The sequence below is a fragment of the Labrus mixtus genome, chromosome 19 (assembly GCF_963584025.1).
Source record: "Labrus mixtus chromosome 19, fLabMix1.1, whole genome shotgun sequence".
Taxonomy (NCBI): Eukaryota; Metazoa; Chordata; class Actinopteri; order Labriformes; family Labridae; genus Labrus; species Labrus mixtus.
In genome coordinates this window covers 20048507-20075393 of record NC_083630.1, presented here as the reverse complement: position 1 = coordinate 20075393, position 26887 = coordinate 20048507, and the positions used below count along the sequence as shown (strand labels likewise).

General features: G+C 39.8%; 1 protein-coding gene across 1 annotated transcript; it reads left to right on the top strand.

Annotated features, from left to right (window-relative positions):
- Nucleotides 1-1685: 1685 nt before the first annotated feature.
- Nucleotides 1686-25858, top strand: apbb1ip (amyloid beta (A4) precursor protein-binding, family B, member 1 interacting protein). The gene is made up of 14 exons (XM_061064029.1): nt 1686-2196; nt 7642-7697; nt 8827-8917; nt 10387-10679; nt 12494-12571; nt 14248-14407; nt 18916-19037; nt 20554-20628; nt 20734-20877; nt 21553-21663; nt 23866-23964; nt 24061-24181; nt 24305-24366; nt 25063-25858. The coding sequence occupies exons 2-14, from the start codon at nt 7656-7658 to the stop codon at nt 25699-25701; spliced, it is 2037 nt and encodes a 678-aa protein (XP_060920012.1). The 5' UTR covers nt 1686-2196; nt 7642-7655; the 3' UTR covers nt 25702-25858.
- The last annotated feature ends 1029 nt before the right edge of the window (nt 25859-26887 follow it).

The following is a 26887-nucleotide window of genomic DNA, read 5'->3' as shown; positions in this document are numbered from 1 at the left end:
CACAAAGAGGGTGGTCTGTGTTTCCCACTGGAACCGAGGCCGGTCTTGTGGGAGGAAATAGGATGCAGAAGGGCTAATCAAAGCAAAATAATGTACTCAGAAAGTAACATTTTGGGGCTAATAAACGGATTAAGAAGATGAAAATGAGTTACAGCAACTGGGGATGTTGATGTAAGCAGAAGAAAAGGAGTCTCTGTAGTCTGAGATTTAAAAAAATAAAGATGTGAAATCTTGTTTTTTCGGCCTCCCAGGTTGACTCAAGGAGAAATGCAAATAAATAGAGCTATCTGTGTCTGCTTGGTCAGATAAGAACCAGAGGCTATTCATAGCTTGACAGCTTGACTCTCCTTGGTTCCCCCTGAAGATAACTGACCTTGTTGCACCGCACCAGCGTCTCGAGATATTCTTTCCCGATTTTGAGCAGAGAAAAGGAGGGCAAGTGAAAGCAATTTTGCATATATCAGTGCAGTGTTGGAAAATAAAATAATAGAAATACTTGGTTATTGTATTGATGACAGTTTTCATTAATCAACCAATCAATCCATCCTATACGGCTCATACGGCGGATCCCATCTATCAATGGGCAAGGGCCGAGTACACCTTGGGCACGTATCAACCAATCAATAAAATTTAATTTGTATAGAGCCGTATCGTAAAAAAAAGCTAACTTGTTAACTTACATACAGTCATGAAGTAGGTCATCCTCCTCGTATAATTAGTTTCAGAGACCAAAGCTCATACACCAAGGCTTAAGCACTTGCAACACTGATTATAAAAAGTTAGAAACCTCGAGCAGAACCAGACTCATTAGTGAGTCAGCCAGCTGGATCAAGTATCCGAACCTTACAGACAGGAAGATCTTGTAGTGACAAGGATCAAAGTAAATGTCACAGTACCCGCTCCATGACTTCATTTAGCATGAGGTGTGTGTGTGTGTGTGTGTGTGTGTGTGTGTGTGTGTTATCTAATTTCAGAGTATTTTTGTGTGAGTGCTGAGGGCTTTGTGTGTTTTGTTTTCCCCTCCCCTCTCCCAATCTGTCCTCTTCACTCTGCTCACCTGCGGTGGATCTGCAGTCAACTTCACCTACAAGAACCCTGCACCAACGCTCCAGTCTCTGCCAATCACAGACCTTCTTCTGCCCATTCCACCTCACTGCCAACAAAGCCTGGCAGCCAGCTCACACCCAGTGGGATAGTGGTGCCTAAAGAAGTGGGTATACTCTTAATCTCCTCCCCCCGCCAAAAAAAAACAAAACAAAGAGGATAAACAGCCTCATGTGAGTGACATCTAGGTCTTGCATGTCTTAGTGTTAAACGTTCAGTTTACTGGATTTGTAAAACTGGTTGAAGTTAAGTTAAAAGAGTTAAAAAGTCTTCTAAACATGACATGTTTTTACATTTACTTCAGTAAACAAACTTTATCAGTACATTTTACTTATTATTACACAAGTATCTGTATTTCTATTTGAGTAGAGAATGTTTTTCCTAGAGAGGATTTGTTTTAAACATGCAAATGCAAATATTTTCTAAATGTATGGCCGTGTCTGCAAGTAACACTATCTCTTTTAGAAGAGTTGAGATTACTGGGGCTGAGCTGGAGTCTAGTGTACTTCATAGGCGCTGCCACATTTGCACACTAGCCTAAAGAGCTGCTGTAAATCAGTTTCAGCAAAGTGAATTATTAACTCAGAGCGACACTCCTTCTGCTGATTCAGCCATTCTTCTCGATTGCACTGACACATTTCTTTTTCTGTCTTTCCTCCGAAGACTTCATCGACGGCTCAAGCAGTTGTCAATCAGCCCCCCTGAATTGAAGTCACACCGAACTTGACAGAAGTCTTCTCATCTAAGTCCAGGTTTCAGCGGCTTTGAAACAGTTCCAGTGCAGTGCAGATAAGGCGGCGATAAGGACGGCCCTGGGCTGCCTCGACAGGACCGTTGTGAAAGTGTTGAGGTCTTCTGAGCAGGAATGCAATGACAGGTCTGGACCTGCACTTCCGCATTTAACAGGAAGAAGTGAAGAGCCAGAGCAACAGATGCAATCCACATCAACACACCCAAATGAGCCTGCATGTAACTGTTTTTCGGTGGTGAGCCTGGTTTGAGAATAACATTTTGAGTTGGAGCTGGTTTCCATGAAGCTTTTGTCTTGAAACTAACTGGTGAAAAGCGGATTAAAAACATTCGAAAAGGTGAGTTACAAGTCTGTTAAGTTGTACCTTCAGTTAACGGCGGACTGAAGCTGCTTACCTCTCTATGACTCTGACTGTCTGAAGCTTTGTTGTATTTGGTTTCCTGCGCTTTCAGATAACGTTTATCCTGGTTTACTGGAGGAACACCAGAGAAAATGCTCATTAAATAGACATAAGATCCTGTGAAATATTGAGATTTAAATCCTTGTACTTGATACAAACCTTTTTTAAACCATTTAAAATGGCACACATAATTCTTTGTTTCAGTAAGATTTAATTTTGTTGCTTGTTTGATATAAGGGAATTATTGAGCAAACTTTCATATGATGAAAGGTGTTTGTTCATAAGTGTTTCCTTCCAACATGGGTGGACCTGGCTTTAATGTCAGACTGCTGTATGACTCAATAACCACATGAAACAGATAACACTGGCCTCATATATTAAATATGGAATAGTGCTGTCAGTTTGTCATTAATTATAGGAACATTTTTCTCCATTTGGCTTTTGTTTAACTTGAATAGCAGTGAAAAATGACGGAATCCACTTGGAGCAGTGGAGTTAAAGTGCTTTAGTTGTCAGTGTGTTTTTGTACTCTTTTCATGTCAGAAACTCCAGCAAAATATGTTTTCTGACTGTCGAATGAGTCACGTTGTTTGGGGATTTTTGTGTATTTAAAGACAAGGTAGGGATTTTTTTTCCTCAAAGTAAATATAGCCTGTAAATGTAAATCTAAGTGTCTGATTTCAACAAGTACAAACAAACAAACCCTGGTGTTGTTTAAAGTTATGATTCCAGGTTTTTATGCCTTACAATACTTATTTCTGCTGCAGAGTCCTTCATTTTCCTTATTTACAGTAGAGATCAGTCAGTTCTGTAAACACGTCTGCTTTATGAATATCTGATTCGAGTAAAAGAGGGCGTTATGTACATTATGGTAAACATGCTCTGCTTCGATACGGCTACTTACTGGTGTTGTCTGGTTTTCATTTGCTCTCCCCTGAAACTTGAGTTACGCATATGTGGACTAAAATTGAGATTTTTCATGGGCAAACAGTTTCTGTAGGAATGTAGACGTCGCTTGCATGCTATATTTTTGTCTTTTCATTCTCAGGATACCAGAAGTACAGTGGGGTGTTTTCTCAATGCATTGTGCGGGTTTGGAAACCAGCCATATTTAATCCCAGAGTGTTTCCAGTAATATTTCATGAATGCTGACAAATCACATATTTCAGAGCGGTTTCTGCAAAGAGGCAGAGACATACTTTGGATGAGTGTGTTATTCATGCAGCAGTGTTGTCCAGAAGATTTGAATATGAATCTTAAGTTCAACTCTGTTTTGCAGTGTATTCAGTCATTGAAAGGAAATTAAATTATCTCATTACGGCCTCTCTTCCTCACCTTTCAGAGGACAATTACAGTTGTCATAAGTTTATCCTCCCTGTGGAAAGTAGAGCTCACTTTAGAGCACTTTATGAATCAGTTATCTTTCTTTCATAGGGGTTCATGCCAAACTGTCGCTTCAACTATGAACGTTTTCCAGGACGCCTGATAAAAATCTTCAGTATGATTCAACATCTAAATCTTCAATTCTTGAGAAAATTATGTTTTTTTTTCAAAGTCATTGCTCTTTGTTTCAGAGAAAAGCTGGACCTGTGGGGTAATGTTCTTGAGGGTTTGATGAGAAGATTGATACAACAATCGTATGTGATGAAGCTAGAGGCATAAAATCTGCTAGTTAGCTTAGCCAAGACTGTAGATTGGAAACAGGTCAAGTCATATTGTGTATGTCAAGACAAGTAACAATAGCCTGTAGCTATAGTTGAAAAGGGATCAAGTTCTTCAGATTTCAATCTACAAAACAAAAACTAGCTAAAAAAAACCAACTCTGGAATCAGTCACTGAAAAGGGAGGGGTAGCCTAAGCTAGGCTAACTTTACTACATGAGCACTGGGCTAGCTAGAGCTCTATTTTTAAATAAAAATGAGGTTATTACACTAAGTTGGTTGATGCTGGAAATCCTTTAAGGTTAAAAATTTAGTTACGGCTAGTTAGGTGATGCTTAAGTTGATTTGGTTAAGGAGGCTACATCAAATTAGCACAGAGGTGTCAGAAAGCTCAAACGATCTCAAATGGTTGGCTAGTAGTTAGCAACCAAAGAATCAGATAAAAATGTGTTTGCAGATCACACATAGGCCTACTATTGAAGAAGAATCATATCTGTGAAGGAAGTGACTTTAAATATAGCTTTTGAGAGAAAAGGACATCTTTGCCTCCTTAAGCACAAGTCTCTTTGATTTCAAGGTCTGACCGCTCACACTCTCTGACTTGTTTGCACAAGCACTTCACTAAGTTCAACAGAGTTACAAAAAAAACATTTTCCCTGTGTCCTTTAAAGAAACAAAAAACCTCAACGTTTTACAGTGTTTACATCTGTTGTGTTTGGTTGGTGATGGTCCAAAATCGTTCTGTGGTTGTTTCATTGAGATGTTGTTTGTAATACGCGGTTGTCACAACTCAATGCAAAATGTGACTCCACAGGAAGAGGAGGGAAATTAAACTAATTGGGGAGTCATTATAGCGGAAAATTTTATTTATAATGAGAACGTGCTGATATTGAGACTGCAAGCGTTTAGTGTTCTGCCATTCTGCCATAAACTATCTCAATGCAAATTATTTTCAAGCTATTCATTGTTGCAAAGCAAGCCGGGTTAAGTTTGCAGGTGGGTGTTCATGTCACCATTTCCTTCACGATTTCAACATTGCAAGTTGCAGGAAGTTACCCTGTCACCACTTCCTCCAAGGGGCAAACCATTTGAATGAAGAGATGGGGGAGTGGGCCACATGTACACGTCACATGGAAATTATGGGCCAACACTGTGATCCTACCAAATGTGGTCACTGTGGAATACATTGCTCAGTACCATCAGTATCTCAGAAGTTTGTTTTCTAAAATAGGCCAAAAAGCATCAATGGAATCAGAGGATACACAGTGTCTGGTAAGCTTCTGATCATCCATGCACACACCATGTGTTAGATGTCGGAGCAATATTGATCTGTTTCACATTCAAATTAGAAACATCATGTCACGGCACTGGATGAACTTTTGCCTGGAACATCATCAGTCACACTTCAGAGTGTAACTGAAAGGTTGTTTTTTTTGTCTCTAATGTCCCGGTTTGGTTTTGATTAAATCCAAATGCAAATGTTTTCTTTTTTTCCTGTTGGATCTTAAAGTTTACTGAACAGATTCCAAACTGTGATAAACGAAAGCAGAGGGTTACACTTTGTTAGAGAAAGTATTTTCATATCTCGTGTACTGCTGAGCAGGAAAAAAAAAAAAAAAGAAGATGACAAAGATGTAGTTATGCAAGCATTTTTTTTGTGAGACAGAAAACCAATGAGATTGAGGGGTGGGCAGACTTTTAAAAGTTTTTTCTAATTGTACGTTTTGGCTTAAGGGAGAGCCGTAAAAAAAAACAAGGTGTGAATGAGGTTTGTTTGTGATGAAGTCATAGCCATAATAGTGCTACCATAACCATCATCACACCAATCTATTAGGTAACCCTGACTACGCCTTATATTAACCTGTGTCTTCTTCTTGTTCTTTCAAATGAACATATCCCACCCTTCAAGATTTGAGGACCACAGTGCTAACATTATGAACAAAGTTGAGCCCTACTCAGTACCTTGGTTTGCTTGATCTCACAGGTTTAAGATAGCCTGGCTAGCTGGCCCATCTTACAAGCAATATCACCATCGCTGTAAGAACATAAAGACTTTGTTTGATTCACATTTTGTTCCAAACTTTAAAACCAAACACTTGAATATGAATGAAGGAATAGTTGCATGTTGCCATCATTCTGCATAGTGTGTAAAATATGGAAAGGTTTTAACTTTTCAAGATAGCACTAACCATGCTTACTCTGTTAGGTTCTAGTAGGCTATACTTCAAGCTAAATGTTAATATGAGCATGCTAATAAAGCAACAATATCAATGCTTACATGCCAAGGTAAAAGTAGGTATTGTCTACCATGGTCACCTTTTCTTTTTGCATGCTACGCTACCATGTGTAAATCTTCAAAAATGACTCCTCAGCGTAGCTATTAAGAGTCCGTTAATAAACATTAACATCCACAGAACCACAGTTAGAGGTGTGTCTTTAATGTGAGCAGTCTTTAGTCATAATGTGGCTTGCCTAACTCGGTTTAGACCGCTTCAGCAGTTACAGTGCAGCAGCATTACTTCCTGTTGAAATGTCTTTAACCATAATACTTTAATTTATTTGAATACTTGCACAGTCTCTGCAGGGCAAACTAGATCATCAACATGCAATGGAGCTGCACAGAAGCTGCAATATAACGCATTACAATTCTGGAATTATTGAAGTAAAACCCCATCTTAAAACCAATGTACTGTAACTGAGTGAACTCCCACTGACACCTTCCAGCTACTGGTCAGAGTCCACTGTAAGAAAACAGGGACTGTGTTTTGACTGCACACTGTAGCCCATCATAACATTTACTCTGAGGAATGGGGGATTTAAATAAAACATGTGTGAGCGACAGCATGTTGTACATAATTACAGAAGGAAATCTCAAGAGAATCTTCAGGACAAACAGTCCTTTGCTGCTGTTTTTATTCTTCAGACTGAAACTTCTTTTGAAGATAGTGGCTGTTTGTGTTGTTTGGTTTGCATTATGGTATCAAACTCTGAACATGTTAATTTGTAATGTGAGCATGATTTCAACACATAAGGGTCTGTATTGGCAAAGAACTGATTGCAGAAGTATGGGTCATGAACTCCAGTTACTCTGTTTGACTAATGTCAGTGTGGCATTTTGAAGCAGGAGGTCAAAAGATTACATTAAGAAACATGCAAGAATCCCATCAGTGAAGTGAATCCCTGCAAAAAACAAAACATCTGGATGTGTGATAGGCACTCCTGGAAATAATAAAGTACATTTTAAGTGTGATTCAGGCTGTGAATACAAAAAGGAATATTGATGCACTCTCCTGTTCAAAACATCCAACAAGACACAACAAGTTGTGGCGGGAAAAAAATGAATGCCTGGAAGTTATGCATACGTAGTTTTTTTTCCTCTGAATTTGGGCTGGAGTTGTTTTGCAAGATTTGACGTGTCCTCAGGGGGGCAAAATCCAACTGCACGCCTGTCAGAATCAGACAGCAGTGCTGTGTTTTAGCGCCGGCTGTTTCATGTATATTTAACACTTTACTGTGCGGATAGATTTACCTCTTCATTCCACACATTCCTTCTCTGTCATCATGACAACTGTAGCAAATCAACAACATTCTTTGCTTCCTCACAGCGCTAATCAACACACACAATTGATTAAAACAGTATTTTTGTCACAAGCCAAAGTCTGATCTTTTAATCATTTTCTGTCTCCAACATTTCTTTTGTTGCTCTGAACAGATGGACGCCATAGACGACATAGACGCCATGTTCACCGACCTGCTGGGGGAGATGGACCTCCTCACACAGGTGAGCTACCACCATTGTCATAACAACTAGAAGCTGAAGAAGATAGATAGCACCTCTTTAGTGCTTCTCTTCATATATACATATTTATTGCTTGTTTTTTTGTTACCATCTATTTCTTTATTTACTCATTGTTTTTTTATTGTTGGGTGTTATTGTACTTCATCACTGTTTTCCTTTATTTTAGTCCAAAATAAGTAAATGATTCTACTTCTAATACTTAAATGTTCAAGCTTTATTTCCAAGAAGTGAGTGCATTATTTTAACATTTTTATTATTGCCCTTGTTTTTCCTCTTAATTTGTGTTGTCCATCAGTTGCTCTGTTGCATAAGTTACAAATGTAGTTGTTGGTATAAAAGAAGAAAAAACACTAAAGAGGAAAAAGAGAATTTTAAAGATCAAATTAAAAAATGAAAGTCAAGAACTTCATAAAAACTGACCTTTTTTTCTTTGCAGTATCAGATCATCTTTGTTTTTGCAATAATGCAATATAAATAATGCATGTGTTGGCAATAATATATAGTGTGTAAATGACAGAGACTCTTTTCATGCAACTCCCTCTGAACACATCACATTTTCTCCAGACTACCCATGGTTAAATCTTTCACCATATTACCTTAAATAGACTTGTTTCTTTTAGAGACAGACGACAAACTTACTAACGCACACCATCGATCACCCAGACCGGTCAGCACAACAGACACGGCGGAGGGGAATTACTCTTTGTGGTCATCTAACAGCCATAAATTACACTTGCTTCTGCAGGGGAGGTCAAATGGCAAACTCATAAGGCAGCCAGAGAAGATTACACTTTTTTTTTCTCAGTGAAATGTCCTGCTGATTACTTTGATGTTGTTTTCAAACCCCCCAGGTATTTTAAATCACTGACATTTCGCCTGTGGAGCTTAATATTACACATATAAGCCCTGTTAGGTGAAATACCTAAAAACAGATGTAATATTGGACGTGTAAACATACTTTCTTGCATAATGTTTATGCGTGGTTTATGTTTCAGAGCACTGAGAATATGTTGTAGATTAACTCACTGAGCCTCTGGGGTCTTTTAGCTGTAGCTTCAGATATTTTTTGAATGCTCAACAAACACCCTGCTTTGTTCTTTCTGTCCTTCAGAGTCTCGATCAACCAACAGTCGCTCCTGAACCCCTCCCCATCCCCAGCACCACTGAAATGAACTACTCCATTGGATTCACAGACCTTAATGGTAACTTTACATTTTAAAGACCTGGACCCTTGACCTATTTGTACACAGCAGTTTTGCAAAGATGTAGCATGTTTCATCTGTTATCAAGATAATGATAATGATTACCTGGAGAGGTGATGATGTAGTGAGGTGCTAAACAGCATCCAGTTGCTCTGCTGGCTCCTGTTCAAGAGGTGATTTCAGATAAAGATTGAGGGCCCGGTACGTGCTAATTACTCCGGCTATAATGAGCTGTAAAACAAGCAGGCCAATGTTAAAGCAAGGTTACAGCATCTGTTGTTATTACCACTCTAAATGTCCCTTTCCCTGTTGTCTTTTTATTATCTGTGCCATTAAGCATGTCAGGCTTGTCAAATCAGATCAAGCTCCATAAAGCTGTTTACGTAGCATAAAAAACTCTAGCCTATAGATAAAACTGAACCCACAATTTCTAAGACTAAAAATCTAAAACCGTGCTTAGGCCTGTAGCTTTTAGCAGTGCTCTACCTTAACCCTAACCCCTCACATTTTAATTAAGCATATATGTTTGCTAACTAATGTTTGGCTGTTTGCTAACAGGACTGAAAATGTAAAGACAGACTAGAACCTTTCAGGGCTTTGAACTTAACATTAGCATGCTACATGTAAACAATAACAAAGCTCACATGCTAAGGTTTAGCAGGTTTATTATATTTCTTTAGCATGTTTGTATCGTAAGTTAATTTAACCCAATAAGCACTTTAACAACATTTAAAAACTAAATCCATGTTTAGCTGTTACTTTAACCACGATAGGTTAGCAGGTTAGCATGCTACCATTTGATAATTAACACACAAAGGATAATGGGGTTATTTGTCGTCTGCCAACTAGATGGTCAAACCAAAATAAAAACAAATGAAAGTGTGTTTTTTACCTGATAATAATGTTGGTTGAAAAATGATCAAAATGTTCTTGATGGGGTTATTAAGGTAAATTCGAGTAGTTGTTGTAAATGTCAAACTCACAGCGGGGGGTGAGGAAATGTCAGCACACTTCTTTCCCTGGGGAAACATTATTGATCTGTACAAATCTCATGGCAAAACAAGAGTTGTTGAGATATTTCAGACTAAACTTGCAGTCGATTGGTTGACCGACAGATGAACAATAACTTCTCTAAAACAATAAATGCAACCTTTACACCATTAACTATTGCTTTAGCCTTTGTTTCTCACGGGAGAAAAGGGAAGATGAATAAGGGACGAATTGTAGGAAATACTTTCATTTAGTTGTTATTGCACAATGAATACATAAATATAGTTCTGAATGTTTAGGGAAAGTACAAGCTGTTTCAAAAAAGGAACCAAGGAATCCTCTACTTGATTGTAGTTTTAAAAAATTAGCTCAGTAGTCAACATTTTTAAGGAGAGGAGTTATAGGTTAGATGGTAACAGTTTGAAAATATCTTTGGACTTTGTGTTCATTAGAAATAATGTAATTTCTTCTACCACCAGAGTCCCTCCATGAACTGGAAGACCATGATTTGGATGCTCTCATGGCCGTTTTGGTAGCCGACATCAATGCAACGGAAGAGAAACTCACGGCGAAGATGAACGATCAGAAGGTGTTACCACCGCCCCCATCAGACCTGCCGGCCCCACCTAAGGGCATGAGCACCTACTCTGCTTCCTCCATCGCTTCCCCAACATCACCCGCGAGCAGCACCGGCAGCAATGTTAGCACCCCAGCCTCCTCCTCCGCCTCCCCATTGCCACCTCCGCCTCCTCAGTCTGCAAAGCCTACAATGGTGAGTCAGCAGTTCTGAAGATAAGAGGAGCATTTATGCAACAACCTTCTGACCTGTCTACTGGGAACTGGTCCAAAATTAAAGAAGTGGGAGTCTTCATTTAGAGTAATAGAGAAATGGTAGGGAAAGTAAAATAGTGATGAAAAATTTGACACATTTCTGTGCAATGCATTGCTCTTAAAATACAGTATGCATAGAGGGAAACAGAAGGCAAAAAGAGGAAAGAACGTCACAATCTTCATTTCATTGGTGGTGTGTCTTAGTTTACCCGAAAGCACTTTCTGAGCCCTGCTGCGTGACAAGACAGTATTACAACAAAAACATCCCCAGTTCCCAGCATATGAATTTCTGGTGAGTCTTTTTTGCCTTTGTTGAAATGGGAAGAGTAGTATTGCTCTTACGACTCTTGGACGGTGAGATCATGGCGAAGTGGTTGCCGGATGGAGGCATCTGTTACTGTTACAGAGCTTTGTGAGGCACAGCAGCCGAGCAGTCTGTCTGGAACAGATCAAACACACACAGCCATGAGGCAGGAAAAGAGTAACAGGATCAATACCAAAGGTTGGAGTAGGGGAGGTAAGATCTGGCAGCGGCGGGGGGGGGGGGGATGAAGCCAGACGGGAGCTTATTGCTTTAGCAGGGCTTGTTACCTCATCCTTCTGAGGTAAAAACACCAGCTGTGCCGAGGCAGAGAATGTGTCATTGTTAAAGGTGTACAAGTTCATTAAATCTGCACTGGAGACAGGATTTTTATGAACTAGCACCTGATTCCTAAGCCAAGGAAAAGGTTACCCTATCCCAGCTAATTGAGATTCAGCAGATTATGTGTAACGTCCCGGATGAAGGTCTTGAATTGACACTCCAGTTTTGAAATTAAAACTCAATCCAAACAAAACACGACACCTCCTGCAACAGAAATTAACTCGCCACTGATTTACATTTTGCACCCTTCTAAAACAATATTCTAATATTTTGGGAAATATGTTTTTAAGTCTTTTTGTTGAGAGTTAGATAAGAAGAAAGATACCACGCTCATGGATAACACAATAAATATGCAAATAGCTTAGGCTGGACGGGAGGGAAAACGCTTATCTGCCTTCATCCAAAGGTAATAAAACCCACCTACCAGCATCCAGAAAGCTCAAGGAAAACAGAAGCTAATATATGGGTTATTTACTTTGTACTAAATAAAGAAGAAGTTACAATTTATGGTTTAACTGCTGGGTATGTTACCAGACTATTTCTCAGTCTAATAGCAATGACTTCCTGGAGTCCCCGCTGGTTGGCCTTTGGCTATGTCACAGTGATGAAAGACATAAGAAAGTCACTTTTGGCACATAATAACCGTTGTTTTTTCATGATCTAAATGGCTTTTTTGTGACATGTAGAGGTGTTTGTACTGTAGGTCATTTTTTACCTTTAACCAGAGCGGGCTATCTTTTTATTTTCTGTTCAGTTCTAGTCTCAGCTAAGCTAACCAGCTGCTAGCTGTAACTTTACCAATTCAACAAACCAGTAGGAAAATATTATTGAAATTCATATCTAACTTGAGGCACTATAAGTTTTCTTTTCCCAAAATTATAAACTTTCACTTTATGTAACACATGATTACTTACACTAAGATGACATTTTTGGTATTAATTATTGGAACATTTTCCGTTATATGTAGGTATAAGTTTGAATACAATGGCTGAATGAAAGCATGCACCAGACTTAAACTACATTGTAGACCATAACGAGTGGCAGATGAACATAATTATGTGCTTAATTATAGTACAAATGTCTCATTAGATGTTATTATTTGTCCTGTTTAGGAGGAAATCGAAGCGCAGATTAAAGCGGACAAAATCAAGCTGGCTCTCGAGAAGCTCAAAGAAGCTAAAGTGAAAAAGGTAAGACGGCCAAACACTGAAGTGTACTCCTCTGATCTAACATCCACTGGCGCTGTAAACTTTAAAGACATTGTGAATTACAGCTGTATGGACATGACTGTAAAAGACGTAATGTTGAAACATAGTAGGGCTCTTTCTTTTCTTTTGGATGAGCCATCAATCAGAGTAATGGATGTGCTGCTTTCATCCTGCCAACATCCTGCAGGACGGTACGGTTTCCTCTCTGGGCGATGTGTGGACACTATCTCATCTTCAAAGCAATCCCAAAGAAGTACTGACATGTGGTTTCACATGCAAAGCTTCACATAAGGATCTGCCATTTTATACAAACCACTAGTTTCATGCCATTGCGTACACTACTGTTATCATAAGTGAAGAGACTGAGGATCTGGTTCAAGTTCTATCTTTATTTAACTACTTGTTACAGTTGCTTGTTTCCCAGTTAATATGGTAATTTTAAATTCTTAGAAGTTGTTTCTAAAATGAACTGACAAACAACAGTTCCAAAGAAAAGAAGAGGAAACAGACCACTGGCCACTTTCACAGGAACATCTGTCCCTGGGTTGTTAGATGCAGAAGAGGAAGGTGTGGTCTCAGAGGTTTCAGCAGATCCATCTGTGGTCAGAGGCCCTCAGGTTTCAGATAAACCCACCGGTCCCCAAGAATGCTTTCGACACGGGTCATGAATTTTGTAGATACATAGGAAATTCTGCAAGAGGAAACATAATTCGATACCCAGTGACATTTCAATTCATATTGTTTTCCAAGGAAGGGCGAGACAGGGGAACATGTGATCTAACACTTTAAACCCGCTTGATAACATCTCTGAAACCCACATTTTTATGACACAAGGCAAGCGTCTGGCTGACCTCGGTTCTGTGAAACTCCTCAGGAGTCCAAAGCGGGATTTGTTTCAGATGAGAGGAAGTGTGAAGCTATATGAGCCTGTGAGGAAAGCACTGCAGCGCTCCAGAGCAAAATTAATCTCAGCCAGCTTGGGAGAAACAGAGGTGCTAAGACTGCAGAAAGAGTCAAATAGAAGGAGGAAGAAGTTATTAGAAAAGGAAAAGACGTTAAACAGAATGAGACAGAAGTGCTGATGCTCCAACTCTTCTAACTAGCATCAGGAAACAGAAACAAGCATTTACTCTGGAAAGCCTGTAATTAAAGTGGAAAATAAACAAGCTGCATGTGCTTCGAGGCTGGATCTGATGTCTTACTTCAGAGACACCTGCTGCTGTCAGCAACGTTTTCTTCAATCTGTCTGGCAGATGACACAGGAAACCGCATGTAAGAACCACGAAACTTCAATAGTTTGACATTATAGGAAAAACACTTAAGCCTTTTTTCAGGGTGTTACATGTAGAAGTTAAAGTCCGTTTAAGAGAAACTATTAGCCTTGAGAAAAGACCTGGTTTTAAAAATGACAAATAACATGTTATATCTCATGTTGTTGTCCAAACATAAACTTAAAAGAACATTTGTCTTCTACAAGGGGTTGTGTTTTGTTTCAACCGTTAACTTTGAGAAGCTAAGCTACCTGCTACTTCTCTTGTGTCGATCTTGTCATCAAACTCTCGGCAAGAATGCTGAAATTAAATTCACTGCTTGAGTCCATCATCTATTTGTCAGAGAAAATACCCAAAAAGTGAAACAAAGTCCTATTTTTTCGACAGCTGGTGGTGAAGGTGCTGTTGACTGACGGCAGCTCAAAGACCCTGATGGTGGACGAGAGGCAGAACGTCAGGGAGGTTCTGGACAATCTGTTTGAGAAGACTCACTGCGACTGCAGTGTGGACTGGAGCCTGTGTGAGACCAACTATGAACTGAATCTTGGTAAGTCACACCAATGTAGCAACAAATGTGCGTTAGCCTAGCATGTAGTGTATGCTACTTAGCGCTAAGACTGCATTTCTGTCTACCAGTCAATCCAACTTCATCTTCAGAGCAGCTGTCATGTACATCAGTGGAATTCAAAGTATTTTACCGAACTGAAACAAACAAGTGAAACAAAATAAACCGACTTGGTTACTAATGGACACAAACAAAAAGAAAAAGGATAAATATAATAGAAGTGGTTAAAGTTAGCCTTCAACTGTACTGACGTTTTTACTTATAAAGGTGAACGTTGAGCAGTCTAGCTGCTCTCTGTATCATGTGGGAAATAGTTGATGATGATGAACCAAACCTTAACCTTAGACTACATGGCAACACTTAAGCTTCTTGCCTGTCGACTCAGGGTGACTCCTTAAGATTTTTATTTTGCAGCTGTTTCCTCTGAAACAATGAAATGTCACTTCCTGTGTCCACTATGTGGCGGGAGGGCAATCTAATGCATTTAAACATAATGTTTCAGCATGTAAAGTGAAGACTACATCATGCAAACATGATATTGATCAAATCATTGTTGCTAGTGACTGAATATTTACATGTGCTGTACGTGTCTTTGTGCATGTCGGAGCAGATTAGATGTGTTAAAACACTGGCCTCTTTCATGGTGAGTCATTGAAATTTGTCACACCTTCGTAGTCATGCCTTTACACCCAACCAATCTATAAAAAGCATTATAGCTTTTGTATGATCAGAAAACACAGCCACGTAAAGCTGGGTGTCATCAGCATAGAAATGAATAGAGCCAACAGCAAAGACATTATAACCTGTCGGACTATTGGCGATTGAAGCAGTGCCTCTTTGTCCACGCACAGGGGCTGAGGAGTTTTTATGAGCTGTGATCAATCCATCCACAATCCTCTTTTTTATTAATGTGTTGTCACCCGTTGATAAAGCACCGCAGTGGTTCAGTCTGTTGTCATTTCATGTCAGAGTTGCTATTTAAACACCTCGTGACAGATTGATGATTTTCGGGGGGAAAATGAAAGATGATTTAGTACACATTAAAGCAAAAGTATGGAATAATTGGAATAATAACCGGGCTGCTGAAAAGGCTTACTGGAAACAGCAACAACGTTAACAAAGATAAAATGGCACACTGGAGACTCGACTATGTTGACAGTTGATTAAACCGCCGCGGCATAAGGTGCAAGTGTTGCTGCAAATACATCAGCAGAACAAGGAAAACACAGCAGTGGTAAAGCAGACTGCCACTTTAACAACATAAGCCTTCAGTTATATGAATTGTCCACTGAACACACACACACACACACACACACACTGACACATAAACGCACACTGTGCACGGTGGGATATTTCATTCATGTCCAGATGATGGACTGTGTTTTTATTGGCACGATGGCGGCCACACTGCAGCGAGCTCACAATGAAACATTGATCTGACTCTGATTCATCTGTCTCTCCCTCCTCCTCTTCTTTTCTATATTCTCTCTCTGTCTCTTACATGCACACACACACACACACACACACCCCCACACACCCACACACAGTGTAGGCAGGTGGGTTTAATTTGCTGTATCGGACACTGTCAGTCATCCTCCCTGTCATGCGGAAATAGAAGCCTTATGATCTCAATCCTCCGTCTGAGCGGTCTGTGCTATATTTACTTCAGCTGGACTTCTCCATTCGCTGCTCGTTACCTCGATGGTTATCTATAAATTATTCATATTTTTACAGAACCAATTTTATGTGTCGTAAACAGGGAGTCATTTCACCTCCCTGAAACCGTTTATAATGAGACACTGCTGGTAAAGTCATTAACCTCTGTGAGATATCAAATCTACGTCAATATTATTTTGTGTGAAAATGATATTCAGGTAATTTTATATGCAGCTAGTTAAACCATGAAACTCTAAATTAAGGGATAAGCCTGGAACTATTTCATGTTTTTTTTATTTTCTAAGATTCCATTAAGTGGTTCTCAACGGGGTGGTCGGGACCCGAATGTGGGTCACAAAGTCGTTTTCCGTGGGTCGGGAATCTGTGCCCGAAAATGATGCATTTTTAAAACTTGTTTTGTACGGTTGTGGTCCAAACGCCACTTTTTCCCATGAAACAAATCTAATTGAAAAATATCAGCAATGTGGGTCGCGATTTTTCATTAAGAAGTTGTTGGTGGGTCCAGAGTTGAGAACAACTGGTCTACAGTACCTGTGTTCAACTTAATTAAGAATCATGTCACCCAGTGCAATGATGCGTCACAATAACGCATTCATGATATTTTTGAACAACAATACAGGCCGACAGCACAGAGGACTAAAAGGGTCTGTCAACATGGTTTTCTAACACTAATATGTGTCCTTAGTCTGTCTACAAACCCCCAATCATGAGAAAAGTCCATCCTCTCCGTCTTTTTCCTGCTCCACTTTTCACAAAATATGTGCTCAAACAAACCGTTTGGAGGTTTTCCCTTCATGACATCACAAAGGGCAGTAGCCCCTCCCCCAGGTGGGTGACACTCCCACAGCTAGGTGTTTGTTCTGCCCTCTGAGACTGCCTTCTCACCGTAAACAACACTTGTTAATGCTGACAGCCTTAACTTTTATGTAAACCCCCCTCAGCGTTACTTTGATTAACTTAGTTTGTTCCTTGTCTTCATTTGTATTTTCATCTTCTACGAGATTTTGTAGAAAATGAAGTATGTTCTTAAAGTGGCAATAAAGAATTGTAAAAAAATATTTAAAAATCAAATCAAACACCAGATACTTCACTTTAATCTCAATCCCAAAACAGGAAGAAGAAACACTGTGGACGAACTTTGAAAGAGGACTTCACTCATTATGCTGCCAAGAAAAACAAATGAGGAAATGTGTGTTTCCCTTTGGTCAACAGTTTATTTTTAATCAAATGACAGCCCATGTTTAAATCAGCTGTCAGAGGAGCTATTTGAAGCATGTCACACAACCCACAAACTTCTGATGTTTGGATCATTTGACTCACTGGGGGAGGACAGGATCTTGTGTCATCTCTGACTGAGTGGACTTTATGACAGTTTGACAATGGAAACGTTTTACACGAGTTCATTTTTAAATGTCCGTAAACTCCCCAGTGTGTGTCACATACCAACCAGTGCACATAGTCTTCAGCTTCAAACCTTTAACAACAAAAGGTCGAGGAAACTCAGCCTAGAAAAACCTGACACAGAGCTCAACATCAGCACCATGTTGAAACAAACCTCCGCTGTTAAATTCAGCCATGTGCTAACCATGCACGCCGCCGAAACACACCATGTGGTTAATGCACTTCAAAGAGATTTTCACTCCAGCAGCAAAGTCACAGCATCCGTTTAATGATTGTAATAGTCAAACTATGGACTGGAACCCTGGCTGCAATCTATTTAATGCCTACCTCTGCCTCGCCTGGTATCCTGTAATTGGGGAACGGGGCTAAACTACAGTCTAATGCCCACTCCATGATGGAGATCTTTGTGTGTGTGTGTGTGTGTGTGTGTGTGTGTGTGTGTGTGTGTGTGTGTGGGTGTGGGTGTGGGTGAAGAGGAGGAGGAAGAGGAAAAGTGGCTCTAATGTGTTGTCGATGTTTAGTGCCACTTAAAGTTCTTCCAGTGAATGATCAAGCTTGTATTTTATCGAGCCCCTCCTTGAGTCCACCCACAGAAACAGACAATGGCAGAGCTGTGAATTTCACTTTGAACCAAGCTCAGCTGATTTAAAGATTTTGTGACAGACTGAACTACTGTACATACGACAAAGCATTCCTTTTGACAAGATTCATGGTAAAAAAAAAAAAGATCAAAACAGAAAGACCATGGAGAGTATGAAGCTCAGACTGTTGGTGGTTCTGGTGGAACCAAAGAGTACGGGAGCCTAAAGCAGACATGCATACATACATTTTATTCCATTATAATGAGTCATTTCCTGTTGTCTCTTCAAGATCTGGACTTTTATTATTGTTTATCTCAGCCTTCTATTTTGTTTCCTAGACCCTGATGTTGTAATCATGAGAAAACAAGCAAGTTATCTCGAGATAATGACTTAAATGAATCTGTTATAATGGGAAAACCAGCTTTGTTCTACCGAGGTAAATAAGAAAAATAAGTCGGGATATGAGCAAACAATCAGAAATTATTAATCACAGGAGAATGGAGAAATGAGAATTCTGCTTAGGGCTTTCCCTACTAAAGCGCTGCACGGATTTGTCGAAAGTGTTTCAATCCGCTGAGTAAGTTCTTACGGCTATTAAAGATAGAGAAGTTGTGTTTTTATGTAGGGTGATAAAGCAAGTAAATGTATTTATTACAGACTTTACGTGAGTACAATAAAGAGGTATTTCGACTTTTACCGAGTACGATTAAAAGATGCTACAAAAGATCATACAACCTCAAAGTATTCCTCCACATGTTGGCTTTCAGTAAATAATCTCATAACTATCACTGCAGGATTGCTAACGTTTAAATTTCCTTTTTCTTCTGACAGAACGGACGTTTGAAGACCACGAGAACCTTGTGGAGCCTCTGTTAGCGTGGGCGAGGGACACCATGAATAAAGTCCTCTTTCAGGAGCGGACAGAGAAGAATGAGATGTTCAGAAACCCACAGGTTGGTCCTCTCACTCATTGAATGCACCGTCATATACCTCCAAAATCAGATATGGTGTGCAACACTGGCCTGTTCATTATTCTTGGCATTGGTTTGTGTAATATCTATCTCCAGGTTGTTTCAGCCCAGCGCCATCTGGCTATTTTCACTGCTGAATTATTGTCTGAATTATGAGATGTCTTTCCTTCATGTGGAATGACCTCTTACATTTATATCCTCACTGTAATATATCAGACCAAACAGCTTCAGGCACAAGACATCAAGATCTTGGCATGTTTGTTGATATAACGGGAACCCTTTTATAATCTCGGAGTGTTTAATGGATTCGGTCTGTTGGCAGAGACAAACAGCCAGGTTGGAAAAACCAGCTACGTATTATTCTCCTTTTTTAAAATACTTCATCATGTCTTCCACAAAAGACAGGCCTGTTTTATACAGAACGTCGACATCAATTTACCATTTTTACTTTTGACAAGAGCTACCAAAAAAAGAATTCCCCTTCAGGCTTTCTCTCGCCACAGACCAAATATAGATCCAGACTATAATAAAAACGGAAACTTGGCCAGACATAAAAGAATAAAGAGTTAGGTTTAAGGGCGATTGAAAAGTTATTATGATGATTTGAATCCTCCTTGAGACGAGGCTAGCCATCACGCTCATTATTATCTTTACACCTCCTTCATCCCACCTTTTGTAAGTTCTTGTTTTTATATCGTTTTCTTATATTTTTTTTTTACTTTTCCACAAGTGATGAAGTTTCTTGACAGTGAGAGTAATGTTGTTTAAAAGCTTTTACTTTTTTATTCCACTTTTGTGTTCATTGTTTTTGCACCAAAACACCAAGACAACTTTCCTCATAGATTCAAACCTACTTGAACCCAAATCTGATTCTTAGCCTAATTTTAATGCTATTATTTAGTATGTTTGTATAAAAAAAATACTTAAAAAGTTGAATGTTTTTATCCTTGACCAGACTAATAAAACAATTCTGTAGCTACATTTAGTTCTCATAGCTAATCATATTGAACAGACTGACATCAGGTAAATAAAACAATTAGCCATATGCTAGGCTAGCAGCTCTGTCACTGTACCAATGAGGCACAGAAACACTTCAAGCTACATGCTAACGTGAGCACGCTATGTGTTCAATATAGCAAAGCTGGAAGTCTGATGTTAAGTAGGGATACATTCATCTTGTTCAGTGTTTGAGGTTTGGACTGTTAGCATGCTAACATTTTGTAAACCAAATCTACCTAGCTACAAGTATAAATAAAGTCACTAAAATAAACCTCAGCTTTCACACAGTAAGATATAGCAACCTAACAGGAACCAAAGGTACATGCAGAAAGGAATAAAGACTACAAAAATAGATGCCCATACTCACACAGATATTAAGATTGTGATACTTGTTAGATACTTGTGTTAACCAGGATTGCTAACATGGCTAAACGTACCCATTATGTTAGTTTACTGGTGTACTATGATCACTAACGCTCTGTTTGTCTTATTCCTGCAGAACTTCTATCTATGGAAGAAAGATCAGAAAGCTCTCAAAGAAATAAAAGACAAAGACAAGGAGTTGCTAGTACAGGTAAATAAAGTCACACTCATGATATTTTCTTTAAAGTTAAGTTTTCCTAGTGGGACCTCAACTCAGTGACCCCCTTTTCTTTCACCCCCCTGCTCACCTCTGCAGGAGAACTTCTGCGGGACTTCTGTCATCGTGCCCGATCTCGAGGCCGTGCTGCACCTCAAAGAAGACGGCAAGAAGTCCTGGAAGCAGCGGCTCTTCCAGCTGAGGGCCTCGGGGATTTATTACGTGCCCAAAGGGAAGACAAAGGTCAGGGATCAAACGGGGGGCATCATTTTGTGGGAAAGACCTGACTATAAACACATGTCCAACAGCTAATACTCCAGTCCAGGATGATTTCAGATTGGGATAGTGCAAGTTAAGCAGCAGGGCTTAAAGATGACAAATCAAGCAGTAATAGACTACGTTCACACTGTGTTTGTTTGGCTGTTCAGAATACTTTTTAAATGTGAGATATCCCTCAGAGCACAGTTGGTGTGAGTCCAGAGCTTCTTTAAATCTGGCTTTAAGACTTGAAAGTTTCATTCTCACTGCAGACACTTTCTTCTGTCGCTCTGTTTTTTTGTACAAAAGTGTTACCCCAAATACTTCCACGGTCTAACACTTCACTGTCCCTCCAATGACTACCTCCATCACAGCTGTCTTCCATGTTTGTTTTCATTGAGTGCGAGTGACTCCCACTCCCCTCCGTCCTGTCAGCGCAGAACTGTTACCAGTGTCACTCGACAGGGACGTCAAAGTCTCATTTATTTATATTATTAGGACATTAGCACATGAATCAACATATCAGCAAATAGCTTCCATGTCAGTATGCTGGAATTAGCACAAAAGTACCAACATGGGTAATTACAAAAAACATAAAGGACAGATATTAAAATTGAGTATATGACTGGTTTGTTTTTAACCAATCTTTCTTTCTTTCAGTCATCCCGTGACCTTGTCTGCTTTGTCCAGTTTGACAATATGAACGTGTACTACGGCAAAGACTTCAAGACCAGATACAAAGCTCCAACTGACTTCTGCTTTGTCCTGAAGGTGAGTAAGCATTACATTTGTTAGTTCGTAAATTTACCACCCAGTCACGGTTAAACTGATCAAAACAGAAGCTGCAACTTCCCCCCCACTCCACCCAGACTGTGACGCTAAAGAAAACATTCTGTCTGTGCAATGAGGAACACACAACACAGTTTAGCAAGACATATTGGTGCACTACTGCTGGAGGATACACAGTTGACTGCACAGCTGATCTCTGTACTGGACATGTGAAATGCAATAAATAGTTTAATTTGAAGAAGTGAAAGGAGACGGGTTCATCCAATTTAGCCAAATGTGGTGCGAAGTAAAGACGGGTCCTTTTGAAGTAGTTCCTTATATTTCTTTACAGTAAAAGCTCTGTGCATTTAATTAGAAGAGAACTTGGGAATATTAACATTGATGAGAGGTAGCCACAGTTCCCATTTAAGACCAAGAAATGCTGACTTGCATTAAAAAAAAGTAAGTTTTGTATGGGTTGGTGGTCTCTCTTAAAGGGATGTGAAAGTCTGCATTCTTTCTTTTCCTCTATCTCGTCTGGGAAATAGAAGAATCAGCAGATTACCTTTAGACTACTTTTGGAGGATCAAAAAAAAAAAAAAAAAGCTTAGAGAGGCAGAGAAACTGTATTACCCACCTGTGAGAGACCGTCTTCAAGGTTTAAGCTGAAGGGAGGAGACTGCATGTGCTGCCAGCCAACGTCAAAGGAAAATGGCCTGTGAGGGTGGATGTTTGGAAAGAATAACCCGGTTTCTCATGGTCTCTGTCCTTGTTTTTAATGAGGAAATAAGAAGTGAAACTCCAGAAAAGCTGCTGCACATAGTATGCAGATGATACACTAATAATTCTGCTAAACTCTTCAACATGGGTGTGTTTTGACACATCAGTGAAGTGGTGTTTACATGCGTCCAATAGCTGCAGCAGCTCGAGGACGAGACTGAATCTGTTTAAGTTCATGATGTAGCTGTTCTATATTCAGAGGAGCAGCCTGAGGTGGTCGCTAATAACATCCTCATTATGTACAACTGATAGCAAAACATTATGCTGGAAATCATCTTCTTCTTCTGGGGGAAACAATTTACAAGTACGATGACACAGCAAATAGTTTTCAAATCAGAACCGCTGTGGACACTTATTGGCAAACAAATACGACTATTAGACCATCAAACATCTCTTATTTTTTAAATTACACTGAATTACAGGATGTACGCAAATGTGCACATGTGACCGCAAGTTCTCTGCTTCCTAATGTATTAGTTTCATGCCCAGAAATGCTGACAGGACAACTCCAACCAACAGGAATTGAAAATACAAACGTCCAGTTAACTCTTGTTGCTGATTAAAATTCTGATTCTAGACTAACTCTGCCCCCTTGTGGTAGCCTATGATATCGCTAGAGAAGAGCAGATTTTACACATTCAGGTCTGTTTACAGGTCTTGCTGAACAGTGACGTCACTTGGGTTGGAAAAACATAAGTTTAAAAAGTTAAGGCTGATTGAGGCTACATTCGCTTCCACTAGAAAAACATCTGTGTGCAATGTCAGCAGACGCTTTGCACTGTGTGGGTAATGTTTGAAATAAAGGCAATGAAAATGTAGTAACTTTTTTTGTTAGTGCTTTCAGTAAAGAAATACTTTAAAAATACTCTTTCCATAAAAACTCGAAGCAAAAACTTGTGCACACTGTCATACATGCAAAGTATTGTAATGGACCTACTTTCCAATTAATGTATTTTTGCAAGTTAGACAGCGCACAATAGTTTTAATGCGATTTTCTAAGTACTTTAAATTGGAACTTTGCACATACGTCTTTGTTTTTGATTCCCTAAAGTATCAAGCTGAGAGGATTGATATTTTGCCCAAACTGTGTTAATAACAAGTACATATCATTGGTGGGGATAGAAGGGGTAAAAAAAAAAAAATTTGGCTGCATGTAAGCAGAGCAAACAAAGTGCCAGAGAAATAAATACACAGTAAATACAATCTAACACTAGAGTAAAGAAAAATACAAAACTAGAAATTCTACATGTCAGTCATAAATAATCGCCTCAAATTTAGTTGTCTCAAATGCAAACATGCTTTACAGGGAGGTAAAGTAGAGGTGTTGATGTGAAATACAGATTACAGAGCAGTGAATGTGCATTTACAGCTACTCTTTATCACGGGAAATGGATCTGCTCAAGATTTGTTTTTTTGTCTCTACAGCATCCTCAGATCCAGAAAGACTCTCAGTACATCAAGTACCTGTGCTGTGATGATGCTTGGACCATGAACCTTTGGGTGACAGGAATACGCATCGCAAAGGTAAACTGAGCCAACGCTGCGTCTCATAATAAGAAATATCTCCATTAGAAAAATAACTCATGGTCTTTGGTGTGGTTTTTTTTTTTGGACTTGCAGTACGGTGCGTCGTTGCATGAAAACTTTAAAGCAGCAGAGAAGGCTGCCGTCAGCTCCGTGTGGGCCAACCGCAGCACGCCATCGAGCTCCAGTTCATCAACACCTTCTCCCACCATCACAGGTAGCCTCTCACACACGGCTCACTGAGTGTTTCTGTGATGTAAAAACAGCCCAGGTGGGATGAAAATTGTACAAAACTTTACTTTAAGAATATGATTACTCATGTTTTCTTCTTCTTTGCTAGCTAAATCACCAAGCCAGGCCAATGGTCACGCTCCGAAGCCCCAACCAGGACCTGTGTCTCAGGTACAACCCTCTTAAGTTTAAATCGCTGAAACCAATGATCTCTATCAATGTCATTTGTCATGTTATAATCATTGAGTTTATCACATTTCACAAAAATCTTTACCTTAGTTTTTTTTTTTTATAATCCCAAAATGATGCTTTTGTGTTTTGACCAGCCACCAGACACGGCGCCATATTCATTCAAGTTAATTTACAACAATAGAAACAGATAAAAGCAGCAAATGTGTAAAAATACTCAACAAGAATTGAACTGCTGTGTGTTGGTAAATTCACAGGGAAGATGCGTTGAATGGTTTGAGAAATCTAATAATCTAAGTATTGAAGCGTCTCAATTTGGGAACTGACATCTAAAACTAACAACTTATGTAGAAATGTGAAAATGTATCCATTGAATCTTTGATATATGGGATATAAAATTAGAAATCTTATACCTTTGACTCTATATTCATAGGTTCATAAAACATTACAACTTGTTTATTATTGTAGTTTACTAAAGTTTGAACATTTATAAGCAACAGATTAACAAAAATCAAAGAAACAGATTCTGACTTCATGTCTAATGTTTGAGTCTGGATACTACATTTCCCATAATTCACCAGGAGCAGCATTCTAAGTTAGACCCAGTTAGATCACCGCCTGGTGAACAACACTTGTCTGATTGTATAGTTTCTTTATCTTTATATCTCTATCTTTCAGGACTTTGGAAACGTCCCTCCTCCACCTCCCCCTCCACCAATGGCGAATATTCTCCCCCCACCTCCTCCTGACACGTTCCTTCCCCCTGCGCCTCCTCCTCTGGCACGCAAGAACTCAGCAAAACCTCCTCCTCCCCAGCGACACCTGCCTACAAACTTCCCTCCACCTCCACCTGCAATGGACAACCTCCCTCCTCCACCACCGCCCCCACCAATGGACGACGCCTCAGAGGCCCCGCCGGACTTCCTCCCGCCCCCTCCTCCCGCCGCGGGCTTTGGTTCTCTTCCACCTCCTCCTCCACCTATTAACTCCTTCCCACCACCTCCTCCCCCTGGTAGTTTTGGAGGTATGGGCCGATCTTTGCCACCTCCACCTCCTGATCCGGGCTTTTTACCACCACCTCCACCTCAGCCAGTGTTTACAGGAGCCGGCGCCCCTCCTCCACCTCCTCCCCCGCCGCCGCCTCCAATGGCCGCCGCTCCAAGAGCACCAGTTAGACCGTCAGTGAAGAAGATTCCTCCTGCCACACCTAAGCGTACGACACCATCGCTACAAGGAGGTGGAGGAGGAGGAGGTGGAGGTGGTGGAGACTTCATGTCAGAACTGATGCTGGCCATGAACAAAAAGCGAAGTACTTAGGCTGAACCAGGAATTTGTGGTCAAGTCAAGCTGCGTTCGCACAACTAACTTTATCAGCCTCGACTTGATTTCAGAAAGAAACATCTCCAACATGAAGTGAGACGTCATCTTTTTTTCTAAACCACCTTTCTCCAGAAATAAAAGCTCATTAAGCAGGGGAACGATGTTTCTTTTCCTGGACACCCTAAACTGACGTGCATCCATACACATCTGTGATCCAGTGATGAAGAGGATTCTCTGTGGTGTTTCTGGAGATCTTGGCTTATTTTTCTGACATCTTTAGAGTTGCAAAAGCATAAAAACAAACAGAAATAGGCTTAACCTACTCATTAGTTTGATCCACTGGTAGCATGATGTGTTGTGGTCCGGACTACCACAGTGAACGGTGTATTGTTTTTGTCTTCTACATCACCAGACAATGATCCCGTTATCACAAGAAAAACAAGCTTTGTTACCCGAGAAATAAAGAAAAATCAGTCGAGATGTGGAGAAAACAACTGAATATAACTCGTTATTGCAGGAAAACCAGCATGGTCATCTTGTAATAACAAGATAAATAAGTTGTAATCTCAAGGAAACAACTTGTAATTGCTCATTGTCACAGGGAAAAGGAGTAAATCAATGATATGTAGGCCTATGCATGTTGGTTTAGGGTTTCTGTTACTTTGGAAAACAAAGGGTTAAACTGTAACTGTACAGAGATCTAACACCTAGGACTGAGTATAATCTGCCGTCATTAACAGGATTTATCTATTAAGGCATCAAACGTGTATTAGGACTGTAAAGTTGTCTTCAAACTTCAAAGAGAGAGATTTACAGAATTGTATATATTGCCACATGTCTGTATGGACGCCTGTAAATACTTAAGAAACACTCAATAGATAAGCATTCTGTGTATAAATGTACTGTACTTTTTAAATGACGGTCGCCTTAATAAACTTTTAAATTCCATGAAGCTCGAAATGAACGTCTTTTATTATGATCCTGTCTTCATGTTTTATCTGCTCCCACTTGTTGTATAAAACATGAAATTATGTTTTGTTTTGTTTTTTTAAAGATTTATTTTGGGGCTTTTTGTGCCTTTAACGGAGAGACAGGACAGTGGATAGAGTCGAAAATCAGGGAGAGGGAGAGTGGGGAATGGCATGCGGGAGGGAGGCCACAGGTGGGATGTGAACCCGGGCCG

What these genes read in the sequence shown, in the direction of transcription:
- apbb1ip (XM_061064029.1), top strand. Translation starts at nt 7,656, where the DNA reads ATGTTCACCGACCTGCTGGGGGAGATGGACCTCCTCACACAG. An exon ending in TGGATTCACAGACCTTAATG is followed by an intron (nt 8,918 to 10,386) that starts GTAACTTTACAT and finishes TTCTACCACCAG; the next exon opens with AGTCCCTCCATGAACTGGAA. An exon ending in TGCCCAAAGGGAAGACAAAG is followed by an intron (nt 20,878 to 21,552) that starts GTCAGGGATCAA and finishes TCTTTCTTTCAG; the next exon opens with TCATCCCGTGACCTTGTCTG.